The sequence below is a fragment of the Miscanthus floridulus genome, chromosome 15 (assembly GCF_019320115.1).
Source record: "Miscanthus floridulus cultivar M001 chromosome 15, ASM1932011v1, whole genome shotgun sequence".
Classification (NCBI taxonomy): domain Eukaryota; kingdom Viridiplantae; phylum Streptophyta; class Magnoliopsida; order Poales; family Poaceae; genus Miscanthus; species Miscanthus floridulus.
The window spans coordinates 34,722,964-34,737,850 of NC_089594.1; the positions used below are offsets into that span (position 1 = coordinate 34,722,964).

Consider the following 14,887-nt stretch of genomic DNA (forward strand, 5'->3'; position numbering starts at 1 on the left):
ATTAATCGAACTTAGTTTGTAAGGTTTGAACTAAATGGTTTGTAAACTAAATTATTGTAAGACTTCTGCTATTTTACTCTGATGTAGATATTTGAATAAATGTTGTAATACTGCAATGACTCTATAATGGGATGCTGCTCAGAAATCATGGATGATTCAGGGTTCCCCGAGGACACCTGACAGTCTTCTTAAGTTACCAAGAATATATGCATAGTCGTCAGAGGTCGTTGGATAGTGACAGATGCATGTGGGTCCTATAATTTAGGAGGTTCTGCCACACAAATCACAGGAAGCAGCAAGGAAGGATGTCGAAAGAGCTTTGGGGGTTCTGCAATCAAGGTTCACCATTATTCGAGGAGCAGCTTGTTTATGGGACACGGAGACACTGGCAACATCATGAAAGCTTGTGTCATTATGCACAATATGGTTGTCGAAGATGAGGAAGTCGTTGACCCTACTGAGCGGTTCAACTATGGTGGCCAAAATATGGAACCTTCTCATGAGAGTAATCGCACCCTTGATGAATTTATTGAAGCGTATAAAAGGATCAGAGACAAGGAAACACACCAGTTGTTAAAAGCAGACCTCATCGAGAACCTCTAACAGCATTTTCCTGATAAAACTAAATCCAAGAACGTCTGGGCCACCTTCTGAGCAGGATAGGGATGGTGGAGTGGAATAAAATGTGCAAACTTACTGAATTTGTCAACTACCACCATGATACAGTTGGCATTACCGGAAGTAGGGAGGCCATCGATGAAGTCTATGCTCACAATTTGCCAAGACTCAGATGGAACTGGTAGAGGAGAGAGTATCGGTACTACCTGACTACAATAGGTTGATCCTCTGGTACCAACGGGATGGAGTGGTCATAGGGTCGCTATGGAGGAAGGGAAGATGGCTCCGCGAAAAGGTGGCTAAACTCATCTAGAAGGTCTTGAACCTATGGAAGGATGCAAGCAATGGACTCTGCAGCATCTGAAGCAATGTTGAAGATCTATAAGATTGAGCATTCAGATTTTGAAGATATCAGACCCTGTAGCAGAACTGTTTTGGACCGATAAGGGAGAAGCATCCACTTGTCCTTCCAATTAATCTTCATGGGCGAAAAGCTTCAAGCCAATGCATACCAAGAATTAGATCATAAGAGCCCAACTGAATGACCCGAAGGGTAGAATGAAAATTGTGACCCTAAACTTCCCACTCCACATTAGGCAGCTCTGACTCATAGGTTAGCAGATTACCATCATCCACATGAAGAACCATTAGAGAGGCAAGCAGTTTGTGTCTCGGAAGAGAACTAGCCACTAGAGTACTAACAAAAGAATGGCTACTGCTAGAGTCGACTAAAATAAGAACGTTGTAGCCTACGATAGAACCTATGAACTGCATAGTAAGGAGAGCTTGGCTACCTGATAGAGCTACAACTAACAGAGCTAAGAACAACTGCGTTGGTGTCTCTAGCTCGGTAGGTTATTCAACCAAGCCGAGACAATAATTTCATCCTCGTCCGGAATGAAATTTTTTTGCCTCTTAGCGTTTGGGCTTGGAACGCGTGGGCGTTTATTACCACCAGCACTGGACTGCACTTCTACAACTTCAACACCTATTGCTGCCTGCACTTCATCTTCTTCAAGACCAGCTCCTACCGGCACGTCATCATATTCCTGCATTTCCTGTGTCATGGGAAAGCTGAACTCGTCTAAAGAACGAACACCCTCAAATCCCGTGACCAAGTCAGTCCAATATCCACCACCGAACATTGTGAGGGGCCTGCAATATGAACAAAGAAATCAATACCTAATGCCATGTAGAAGCAAATTATGTTCACAACATCATAACCCTAACAATCTGAAAGTAATATTCGGAAAGAAAAAAAAATCTGAAAGTAATGTTTACAACTTGTGCCCAGCAGCTGGCCAGCGGCATCATAACCTGGTGAATAGTACCATGCAAGCAGACACACAGCGTCATCGATCAAACAGCGGCAGTAGGTTGGCCAGCGGGCACCCGCAACTAGCCATAGGGTGCCATGGCTTGGCACACAGAGGCAGCAGCCTGCCATGGTCTGGCACAGAGGTAGCATCTGGCCATGACCTAGCACGGCAAGCAGATAGGGATGGCTTCTGATCTAGTGACACAAGAATGTAGCAGTAGATCGATCCAAAAGAGCACGGCCATGGCAGAACATAGGGATGGTGGCTGTTGATATTTCTTATGCTCAAGTAGATAACTTTGCAAGCGCACAGAATATCGTTATTGCATTTCACGCAGGAGTATTCCAGGGTATTGTATTTATTCACAGGGAAGCAATGGATAAAGATAGTGATAGTTAACCATCACGTATCGGCTAGCTAGTATACCGACTAGACTAAAGTGTGGGTAAGTGATATACAATAAAGTGGGGAGACACATAGAAGATCCACTCGTGAAAAGGTAAAGGTAACATAACTAAATAGGATGACAATAAGAAAGAGAGCACAAGAATCCTAAATTACTTCTATTCAAGCACAACTCTAGCAACATACTTTGGTAATACATATGAACCAAGAATAGCAGTGCAAGGTAGGATGCAATCACACTTCGGGGTGTACTTGCCCTAAAATTAACCAGGCACAAAGCACAATGAGCCCTGTGATTTAATAACTAGGCCTAACATTGGGGAATACATATGATAGATAGGGTTGTCACCATCTGCCAACTACCCCAATCCATCTGGAGGCCTAGCCACATTCCAAGGTACCCCATAGTATAAGCACCACGTTTACACTATTTGATACTACCCTAGCTTGATCAAGACTAGAGCACCAGCTAGTGACGAAGTACCCATGCAATGAGAGCCTACCACTAATCAAAGGTAATATAAACATCACCAAAGTATAACTAGAGAACAAGACTAGTATATAAAGTAAAAGACTTGAAATAGTACTTGAATAGAAAGTAATATATTGAAATAAATAAAGTATTACAAGAGAAATACCAAGCTATACCAGACTCCTGAAGACTGCTCTAGACTCAGAGCAAAGCTCCCATCAAGACTAACTACTACTAGAGCTACATCTTGAGAGAGTAGAGAGAGAGCTTCTCTTTGGGGTGTGTTACAAGTGAGGGAGATGGGTCCTATTTATAGTGGTAGGAGGAGTAGGGGCTACGCCATTGCCATGTCATCAATCCATGTGACATGCCTTCCTTGCCCTTGGATCAAACCACCAATGAACCGCCTCAAATCTACGCACCATGTTGGTCCACACTATGCCTTCTTGCATGTGTCCAAAGTTGAGGCGGTTTGGCCACAGAGTGGCATCGAGCGACGAGGCACGGCGTCGGGCGACCCCCACTGATGAGTAGGCTCTCTTCCTTTGGCGTGGGGCCCCTAGGGGTGTAGTAGAGTGTGGGTATGAAGCCCCTTTGTCCATTTGAGCATAGACATGCAAGGTGGGTCCAACTATCACAACAGGAAACGGCTGATTTGCCGGGAGCAAAAAAATTTGCCAGGTGCTTTTTATCGGGCACCCGGCAAAGGAATTCTTTGCGGGGTGCTAGGCCTGGCGGCACCCGACAAAGAAAGGCATCCGGCAAAGCAGCCTTTGCCGGGTGCCAGGCACTCGGCAAATTCCAGCCATCGGCAAAAATTGGTCTTTGCCGGGTGCGGGCCACTCGGCAAAATATGGCCGCCGGCAAAGGTGGCCGGCTTGACGGCGGCCAGCTGCCGTCAGCCTTTGCCGGGTGCCACCCGACAAAGAATTTTTTTATTTTTTTTTAATTTCTTTGCCGGGTGCCCCATGACCTGGCACCCGACAAAGGCTTCTTTGCCAGGTGCCCGGGGTGGCACCCGACAAATTTTTTTTTTGTTTTTTACCCCATTTTTTTGTGGGGACTTGCTACAGGAAATATATCCCTATTTCAAAATTTGGGACAATTATGAGTTTTTAACTATATTTCCTTAATTTTTTCTGTTTCATTGAATTTTTCTGACTATTCCAAATTTGAACTGCAGGTACATGAAATAATGGAATTTGGTCATTCAAAAAATAGTATTTCATGTACCTGCAGTTCAATGGAATAGTCGAAAAAATTCAATGAAACGGAAAAAATTAAGGAAATATAGTTAAAAAACTCATAATTGTCCCAAATTTTGAAATAGGGATATATTTACTGTAGCAAGTCCCCACAAAAAAAATGGGGTAAAAAAAACAAAATAATAATAATAATTTGTCGGGTGCCACCCCGGGCACCCGGCAAAGAAGCCTTTGCCGGGTGCCAGGTCATGGGGCACCCGGCAAAGAAATTTAAAAATAAAAATAAAAAATTCTTTGCCGGGTGCTGTCGTCACCTGGCACCCGGCAAAGGCCCATGACTAAAAAGGCCGGCCCACGTCCCAACCCTAACCTATTCTAGCAGATGGTTCGACCCCGCGCCTGCGCTCCGCCGCCGCCGCCGCCACGCTCCGCCGCCGCCGCCCTCGCGCTCCGCCACGCTCGCGCCTCGTCGATCCGCCGCGCCCGTGCCTCTCCCGCGCCTTGCCCGTGCCTTGCTCTGCCGCCCAGTCCCGGCGACCCCGCGGCGCCGGCACTGGCGGCCCAGCGCCCGCGCGAGCCGCGCCCACGCCCGGCGGCGCTCGCCTCGGCGGCCGGCCAGCGCTCCCGCCCGGATCCGGTGGCCCCGTGGCCGCAGCCCCGCCCCGACGACCCCGACGGCGCTCGGCCCGGCCGGCGCTCCTGCCTGGCCCCGGCGCCCCAGCCTCACCGGACCCGGCGGCCACGCGGCCCCACCTCGCCGGCCGTCCCCGACGAGGCCGGCTGCCCGTGGTCCGGCCGCCGGGCTCCTCCCACCGCCAGCCAGCAGTAGAGGAGGTAGGTGGAAGAAGGGAGGAGGAAGGAAGAAGAAGAAAAAGAAGGGGGAGGAGGAAGAGGAAAAAAGAGAAGGGGAGGAGGAAGAAGAGGAAGAAAGAGAAGGGGGAGGAGGAAGAAGAGGAAGGTGCCGACCCGACCGCCCGTCGATCCCCGCGCCGTTCCGACCGGCCGTTGATCCTCGCGCTGCTGCGGTCATCCCCGCCATCATCGCCGGCCCTCGCTCTTGCCGTTCTTTCCGCCAAGGTAAGCCCTACCCTTGTAGTGTTAGTAGTAGTAGTAGTTAGTAGTGTTAGTAGTAGTTAGTTGTAGTGTTAGTAGTAGTAGTTAGTAGTTTTAGTTGTAGTGTTAGTTGTAGTAGTTAGTAGTGTTAGTTGTAGGGTTAGTAAATAGTAGTAGTTAGTAAGTAGTAGTGGTTAGTAGTAGTAGTTGTTAATAGTTAAGTAGTTCTTACTATTAGCATTGTTAGTAGTTAAGTAGTTGTTAGTAGTAGTGTTAGTAGTAGTTGTAGGGTTAGTAGTAATTGTTGTTGTACTACTTCAATACTTTTATGTGCATGGAAAGAGAACTAAAGTACATGGCTCCTCTTGATATATTAGTGGTTGTTGGCCTTCGTGTCCATGTTTGGTATATATGTGGTTGTTGGCCTTCGTGCCATGTTTGGTATATATGTGGTTGTTGGCCTTCGTGCCATGTTTTTTGCAGGTTTTGGGAACCTCCCCGTGCAGGGGAGGTGCTGCCGAAATTTTGAGTCGACACTAACCATTTTTGCCCTTTTTTGCAGGAGGAGGACCTATGGGAGGGACTCGGCGACCCCGATCGTCTTTGTCGGCGCTGCGGGTCTTCCTGCACCGTGTCGACTCGCCACTGCACCGACTCTCCACTGCCCCGCTACCCGAACCTCACCGCCACCCTAGGTATAACCCCTCTATCCGTATGTGGTCTTTGGTCACGTAACCTAGTTAGGTGTCTCCCATTCGAAAGAGATACAATCGGAGATATGCGGACCTTTGCATATCTGCGACCGTATCTATTTCGGATTGTCCACGCTTTTTGGACAGCCCGCGGATGCGTAGTTGAGGTTAGTTTTCATGCTCCGCTCCGGTTCGAGACAGTGTTTTGGCATCACCTCTCTGTTGTTCTCCGGATACACACTCTCCCTTGCAGGACGTGTATCGGGAGAACGGTGGGGAGGTGCTGCCGAAATTCCATCTCGGATAGGAGCGGAGCATGGAAACTAACCTCATCTACGCATCCGCGGGTGGGATTAGGACCTATCCTCACCTATTAGAGAGTAGGGACACCGCGTAGATGCAATTGATGGTCACCTGTGGTGATGTTATATATGCTAGAGGATGGAGGACCGTCAGTGGATGTACACGGGCCGGACAAGTCAGGGTGATGCCAGCTATGAATGGATGCAGAAGACCGATCATTTCTTGAATCATGCATTTGGCAAGGCCGCAAAATTCCTGAAAATGGCTTTGTGTCCCTGCAGCAAGTGTGGTAACAGGAGAATGCTAGACAAGGAACTCATGGGTACACATCTGCACAAGAATGGGTTTACGCCGAACTACACTCGGTGGGCCCACCATGGTGAAGCCGATCGTATGAGAGAGGAGATGGTGAGACAACACATCGAGGCTTTCGATGCTGATGCTGGGGTAGCAGACATGGTAGATGACGTTCACCAAGCACAGTTTGCTGAAAGACGTGAGGAGGCGGAGATGTAGGCAGCCGTAGATGCGTTCAAGTACATGATGGACTCGGCACAGAAACCCCTTCACGCTCATTCTGAGGTCTCCCAGCTGGATGCCATAAGTCGCTTGATGGGGTTGAAGTCCGATTTAAACTGGAGTCGAGAAGGCTTCGATAAGGTGTTGGCCATGGTTGGCACCCTGCTTCCAAAAAACCACGTGTTGCTGAAGACCATGTATGAGGCACACAAGCTCCTTAAAGCACTGAAGATGCCATATGAGCAGATACATGCTTGTCCGAACGGGTGTGTCCTATTTTGGGAAGAACTCAAGGAGGCAAAGTACTGTCCGAAGTGTAAAGCCTCTAGGTTCCTGGAGGTAGAGTCTGGTGACAGTGATGGCCAGAAGACCCAGCTTAAGATACCTACCCGAGTCCTACGACACCTTCCCTTCGTGCCGAGGATTCAAAGGCTATTCATGACCGAGGAAACCACAAAATAGATGACGTGACACAAGAATGGCAAACGCTACCATCCTGACAAGATGGTGCATCCATCTGATGGTGAAGCATGGACCAGCTTTAATGATAAGTATCGTTTGAAATCCAATGAGGCTCGTAATGTACGTGTCGCGCTGGCAACAGATGTGTTCAATCCTTATGGCATGATGTCTGCCCCTTACACATGTTGGCCCGTGTTTGTTATCCCCCTCAATCTCCCCCCTGGCGTCGCCTTTCAATGACATAACGTGATCTTGACATTGATAATTCCCAGGCACCCAGGGAGTAAGATGGGTGTGTTCATGGAGCCTGTGATTGATGAGCTGATCAAAGCTTGGAATGAAGGGGTATGGACATACAACCGAGCTACAAAGGAAAGCTTCAAAATGTACGTCTGGTACCAGTACTCCATGCATGACTTCCTGGCGTATGGGTTATTCAGTGCCTAGTGTGTTCACGGGAAGTTCTCGTGCCCAATATGCCAGGAAGCTGTGAGGTTCATTTGGTTGAAGAAGGGTGGTAAGTATTCGTCGTTCGATCAACATCGTCAATTCCTAGATTCCAACCATCCATTCCGACAGGACACCAAGAACTTCAGGAAAGGTGTCGTAGTCACGGACCCTAGACCGCACTTGAAGACTAGTGCCGAGGTTCATGCTCAGATAGATGCTCTCTTGCCCAATGAAGAAGGTGGTTTTGTGGGATATGGTGAGCAACACATGTGGACTCATAAGTCCGGCTTGACGAGGCTCCCCTATTTCGATGACCTCCTACTGCCCCATAACATTGATGTAATGCACACTGAAAAGAATATCGCCGAGGCACTTTGGGCAACACTCATGGACACTGACAAGTCTAAGGACAACCCTAAGGCTAGAGTGGACCTAGCGACATTATGCGATAGACCACAGCAAGTGATGCGGCCTCCTGCAAACGGCAAGAACTGGAAAAGGCCTAAGGCCGATTTCGTCTTGAAACCCGAACAAAGGAGGGAAGTACTATGATGGATCAAGGTGTTAATGTTCCCTAATGGGTATGCAGCGAACCTGAGTAGGGGAGTGAACTTAGGCACTATGCGAGTCAACGGCATGAAGAGTCATGACTACCACGTATGAATTGAGCGGCTTCTTCCGGCGATGGTACGAGGCTACATTCCTGAGCATCTCTGGCTAGTGCTGGCAGAGTTGAGCTATTTCTTCCGCTAGCTTTGTGCCAAGGAGCTATCTCGGACCGTGGTTGCAAACTTGGAGAAAGTGGCACCTGAGTTGCTTTGTAAGTTGGAGAAGATCTTTCCACCCAGCTTCTTCTTGTCGATGCAGCATTTGATTGTGCACCTCTCGTATGAGGCATGTATGGGGGGCCCATGCAGGCCCATTGGTGCTACCCAATCGAGAGATGTCTAAAGGCCGTTCGCAAAAAATGTAGAAATAAAGCCAAAATTGAGGCTTCCATTGCAGAGGCTTCCATTCTGGAGGAGGTGACAAACTTCACACAGCTATACTACATGGAGAACCTTCCTAGCGTGCATAATCCACTCCCTCGCTACAATGTTAACGAGAATGAATCCAACCTTAGCCTTTTCCAAGGGCAACTCGACAGGTCAAGTGGATCGACCAATAAGAGGTTGGAAAATGAAGAGTGGCGCATGATCATGCTATATGTGTTCCACAACCTACCCGAGGTGAAGTCGGTCATTGAGTAAGTTCTCAAAGAACTTGTTTAAATACGCTGTCACTATTCTGCATCCAACTGATTCTTTCTCGTTTGTACAGGGAATTTATTCGTGTATCCTGCCATCAACCAAGGGATCCTACCCCACGGCAAACCGACACCCTTCTTTCACGGGGTCCAGGAGCAGGGAGGCCCGATTTCATTTCTTGGTTCAAAACAAAGGTATTGTCTAATTTACCTTGTACCTAGTTCGAGATTTCGAGTTTCACGTACTTAGTCCGGCAATCTTTCCTTCTTGCGCTTGCAGGCCCAAACCGATGCAACTATGAGTAAGGAGTTGAGACAGGTTGCAAATGGCTTCGACAGTAAGGTGAAAGCTTATTCAGGTTATGATGTGAATGGATATCGCTTTCACACAAGAAGCTACGAGCGAGCTCAGCCCCATCGAAAAACCACAAACAGCGGAGTTTGTACTCCCGGCACTAATGGCCTCGAGTATCATGGCATAATTGAAGATATCTATGAACTTGAATTTTATGGTTCGAAACCTCTTCGTCTTGTCATGTTCAAATGCCACTGGTTCAATCCTCGACTAACGAAACAGAGCCATAATATTGGTCCAGTCGATATTCGACATGATTCCATCTATCAAGGAAAAGATGTCTTTATTGTGGCAGATCAGGCCGTGCAGGTTTATTATTTGTCATACGCATGCCAAGGCAACAAGGCTCTTCAGGGTTGGTCTATTGTGCACCAGGTATCGCCACATGGTAGACTAGCTGTCCCAAACGATGAAGATTACAACTTCAACCCAAACACATATGATGAAGAGTTCTATCAAGAAGATGGGCTACAAGGGAGGTTGGTGATAGACTTAACCGAGGCGATTGGAATGGAAGTAGACAATGAAAGGGTTGATGACGAGGAAGAAGGAGATGAGGTGCAAAATGCCAAGGACATAGAAATGCTTGAGCGATTACATTTAGATGATGACGATGAAGGCAACATTGAACCTTCGGACAGTCTTGTTTATTTGGACAATTTTGATAGTGATGACGAGACATGATCTAGATAATCCCAATAATTATGATTACTTCTAATACATGTAATACTATGTTATTTTGTAATCGTGTTTTGTTTATTTATCTATTTCTAATACATGTAATGATGTCTTGTTTGTTTCTTTTTAATTGTAGGTGATTGAACAAAGATGGCAGGCGGCAGTGGGCCAAGGAACGTGAACTCGAGGTACCAGAGGGCACGTGAGGACGCAGATGCCGGAGAGAACGCATCGGACGGGAGGAGGCAGAGGGCCAGGAGCAGTGGCAACAAGAGCGGCAGCAAGAGGGGCCAGCCTCCTCTAGTCAGGCCGCATGACGTGCCGGAGGAGGAGCGCCGTACCACGGACTCCTCGGAGGACGAGCAGGTTCTGGCGACGGACGAGGTTCGGGCGACGGACAGCGAGGGAGAGGCACAGGAGGGCGGCGAGGCCGGAAGTAGTTCCACTGCCTCTGCTGTGGCTAGCCCCTACTTGCGAGGTCCCTCAAAACTCCCTGGGCCTCCGCTTCCTCCCCTACGCCCAGTGATCCACCCCCAGGGGACAGGTAACTAACTTTAGATTTAATCACAGCTACTTTATATAACCTGTTGAAAATTGTCAGAGAAACTAATAATGTTTGTTAATGACTTGTGCAGGCACTGGGAGGTTGTGTCGCCTGGTGACTCATGCAACACCAACCACATCTTGGGGCTTGTGTGTAGGCACTATTACCCTGGCATTGTCACGCACAAGGGGACTGTGGGGCTGGCCAAATCATGGGACCACTACAAATCTGCCCCCGACGCAGATTATGAAGACAAGTAGGAGCGGGTCAGGAGCGAGTTCTGGGTAAGTCTCGTTCGCACAACTTTGATCAATACATCACATTCATTTGACACTTTTTGACATAATGAATTGATACATTGTGTCTGTCTGTAGACTTTTTTCAAGTGTGAAGAGGGACAGGAGGACAGGGCGGAGAAGAACTTGGTGAAAAGTGCCAGGAAACGCATCAGCGACATGCACTACGAGGAGCGCCTCACTTGCATCATCAAGTACTACGCCACGTGACTTGGTCAGAAAGTCAGCAAGACATAGGCAAGACAGATGCCTCTGACCCAGGAACAGTTCCTTGAGGTAAATGAAGAAGAATAATACTGATTCGTTTTGAGATTAAGTAGCTTTCATTTGGTCGTCTTACATCTCAAATTCTTTATGACATGTAGATGATTCCATGGTGGTGCGAGTCCTTTGCCGACTGCTGGGAGATGATCGTGGACAGGTGGTTCACAGAGGGTTATATCCAGGAACACGAAGCCCACCGGGAGTGGGCTTTGCAGGCGACAGGCCCCACACACCACCAAGGCAGCCGTAGCCTCGGCACGTACAAGCAAGCTTGGGTACATGAATTCATTTTTAGTATTCTGATGCTCCATTCTGCATGTTTCTTCTAATCATCTTGTTGTCTTTCTCGCAGTCAGCGTCGCATGGTGGCCAGCCTTTGTCCACGTTCATGGTGTATGGACTGGCCCACAAGGGAAAGGCGACTTCCGCTGTCATCTTCAGCCCAGATGACCCACTCGAGTCATACAGCAACCCGAGCGCCCACACCCGCATCAGCTCCTACGCGTCGGAGGTAAGGTCGGTCCAGGGGCCAGACTAGGACCCGAGCATCGACGACATTGATGGCACGACTGTCATGAGGATCGGACAGGGCAAGAAGCATGGGCGGTACTGGCTTGGCAATGGCACCCTCGAGTCCGGCTCTGTTCCCTCCCTCTCCCAGATCCGAGCAAGTACCCCGAGCGAAGGTCCGGCCATACGCCAACGGCCATCCCCTTCACAGCAGCGGGTCGACGCACTCCAGGTTAGTCTAGTTTAACTCTTCGTTCATTGATCTTTACATAACTTAGTTACCTTTACATTACTAAAATATTCGATTGAAATGTTGCAGGCCGAGAACGAGAGGATGGCTCAGGAGCTGCGGGACCTGGCGGCGAGGACCGAGGTGGCCGAGCGGGAAAGACAAGCCGAGCGGGAGAGACAGGCCAAGCAGCTGGCGGAGATTACGATGTTCCTACAGAACTTTGGGCAAGTGAACGGTGTACCTGTGCCGATGTTCGCTCCAGCGCCGCCGCCAGTTGTAGCTAGTCCAGTGAGTATGAATCCATATTGCTTCGACTAGTGCTTTCATTAGATGACCCACTCTAAGCGCCTGAATCTCTTGTCCTTTATGCAGCCTCCGTCGACGGGTTCAAATAACCCATCTCAGGCGCAAGCAGGCGGTGCCGAGTTTCCTTCACCAGGCACTCAGTTTCCTCCCCACCTTTAGTTTGTATCTCTTTTTCACCGCTTGATGGACATCTGATGCACTGTGATCCACTATTGACTTGTTTCGATGGTAATTGGACCTATTATGTTTGTGATGTCGTGTATGTGAGGTATTGTATTCGCGATGTGATATATATGTGTGGGATTGAGTTTATGATAAGATGGATGTGATATATATGTGCTATATTGTCTTTGTGATGCTTCAGATGTGATATATATCTTTTATATGCTGTGTTTGTGATTATAGAATCAAAAAACAAAATAAAAAAAATTATTTTTTGAGGCTTTGCCGGGTGCCCTGGCCCTGGCACTCGGGGCTAGGGCACCCGGCAAAGTTTTTTTTTAAAAAAAATCTTTGCCGGATGCCCCATGACCTGGCACCCGGCAAAGAAATTACGAAAAAAATAAAAAACTCTTTGCCGGGTGCCCCGCGGTGCGACACCCGGCAAAGAAATTATAAAAAAAAATAAAAAAATCTTTACGGGGTGCCTCCCCGGCACGGCACCCGGCAAAGAAAATTTGAAAAAAAAATTAAAAAAATCTTTGCCGGGTGCCTCTGACATGGCACCCGGCAAAGCAAGGGATGATGGAGCCGGCGCCGTAACGACCACTTTTCTTTGCCGGGTGCCGGGTTTGCACTCGGCAAAGTCTTTGCCGGGTGCCCGATAAAAAGCACCCGGCAAAGAAATCTTTGCCGACTAACTTTTTGCCAGAGGCTCTTTGCCGAGTGCTGCACCCGGCAAAGGCTTTGCCGAGTGCAAAGTAGCATTTGCCGGGTGCATTCGGCACCCGGCAAAGCGCCTGAATCCAGTAGTGTATCCATGTGATGCGCATTATTAGCCCTTGATCTTGCACCGACTTGGGATCAATGGTGGAGAAGGCTTGGGGTGTGTTTTTTGGCCACTCCAACGGATTGGTGAGGTGGCACAAGTGTGCCATGTCGGTCGATGCCAGGTGGGGTCGGCGACCCCACCAAGTGGCCCATAGTGGCCCTACCATGCTCCAATTGCCTCTAGTGCTTGATATTTGATACTTTTGTATAGTTTTCCTGCATAAGCAAAGATCTCCGAGTACAAATGGAACTAGGTCAATTATAAACATAAATCACTACTTATGTTGTTGTTTACTCCCATTTTTGGTGCAATGTTGATGGTCAAAATTGATAGTTAAGGACCATCAACAGTGGCGAACAAGGAAAACCTAGCGGCGGCGGTCGGTAGGAAGTCATGGCGGCGGCGGCGCAGCAAGCCCATGGCAAACCGGTAGATCGGAGTACTTACCTCGTCGCTACGTCCACAGCGGTGTCGTTCGTCCACCTGGACGGCGAGCGTTGGAACACCACCATCGACCTAGAGGGAGCCGTGGAAAGTCGCGATGAAACAACAAGTCACGATGGCAGAGCCCGGGAAGAAGGGAGTCGTAGGAAAAAGAAATCGTGGGAAGAAGGATGTCACGCGGGAACGCCGTATCCGCACGAGCTTGCGTACGTGTAAAGTTACGCGAAATGGGGCAAGATTTCAAAAGTGCTTAAATTTTAGGAGGAAGTATTAAGAGTTGTTGGAGATGGGTTTTTCTCATCTTTCTAAAAACCAAGGATTAGGAGGGGGTTTAGGGAACTCTTTGAGATGCTCTTATTTACTACTCCTAGCACTTATGCCTAGTTTCATTCTACCCCTAGCATTTATGACGTGTGGCATGAGTAATTTTACAACCACAAAACGAGTGGCTTGCTTTTCTATGCTCTAAGAAAATTTTGCAAGTTGTTCTCGTTCTCAAAACATGATCACTCAATTTTTTTTTGGCTTTGCTAGCGTCTAGACGTTCGGCCTGCGAGACGTGTCCGGACGCCCGCACCTGCTGCTCGCCCTTTTGTTTTCGTCCCATCAATCATTTCGGCAACCGCTGGTCCCCCGGACTCCCGTTGTTGTTTCGCAAGTTCGTAGGCTGTAGGGCTCTCTCGCTCAATCACTTGCATGCAGCTCCCACCTGCACGTTGCTGCTAGCCGCGCGCCGCTGTTGCTGCGCCCGCCGGCCCAGCCCGCCTGCTGCTACGGTACGCATGCGCCTGCTGTCGTGTCCGCTTCGCTTCCCGCACATGCGGGGACTGTTGTGCCCACGAGGACCACCTCTGCCTGCACCTGCTCATAGAACACTTGTAACATGAGTCATTTGCTACAACATATGTCTAAAACAGATGAAATATTTAGAACATACTTTTGCAATATATGTATATGGCTATTGCAACATATGCAATAACCAGATAAACACACTTGCAACATACGTTTGAAAACAGCTGAAACATTTGAAACATACACTTAGAACATACGTGTATAGCCAGTGCAACATATACAACGTCCAGATAAAACACTTACAACATACGTTTGAAACAGCTGAAACGTTTAAAACATACACTTGCAACATACGTGTATAGCCATTGCAACATATGCAACATACAGATCTACTTTTACAACATATATCTGGAACATCTGAAACATTTGACATATATGTCGCTCTAGCATATCAGGGCCCATACAAATATTTTATATGTGGCTCTAACATATTAGGGTCCCATACAGAAATAGCTGCTATTTATGTTGACCATGCTAAGTTGACTCGCAATATGATCAGGCTCATGTATATATTGCGGTGTATAATTATTATTTTTTTGACCAAAGGCACTTTTTGTGCGCATGCATGCAAGTATTGACGGTTGCCGTACGTTGCTCTAGCTGGTCGTTCAACACAGCTCTCCATGCATCTCGATTATGTCATCTTCTGCCACGTGTTCAAGTTCTGATAA

The 14,887-nt window shown here is 48.2% G+C and overlaps 1 protein-coding gene across 1 annotated transcript; it reads left to right on the forward strand.

Annotated features, from left to right (window-relative positions):
- Window positions 1–4,401: 4,401 nt before the first annotated feature.
- On the forward strand, window positions 4,402–4,848 carry LOC136507346 (uncharacterized). The gene has a single exon (XM_066502104.1). It carries the CDS (start codon window positions 4,402–4,404, stop codon window positions 4,846–4,848), a length of 447 nt encoding a protein of 148 aa, XP_066358201.1.
- The last annotated feature ends 10,039 nt before the right edge of the window (window positions 4,849–14,887 follow it).

Coding starts and splice junctions, on each gene's coding strand:
- LOC136507346 (XM_066502104.1), top strand. CDS start 4,402: ATGGTTCGACCCCGCGCCTGCGCTCCGCCGCCGCCGCCGCCACGCTCC.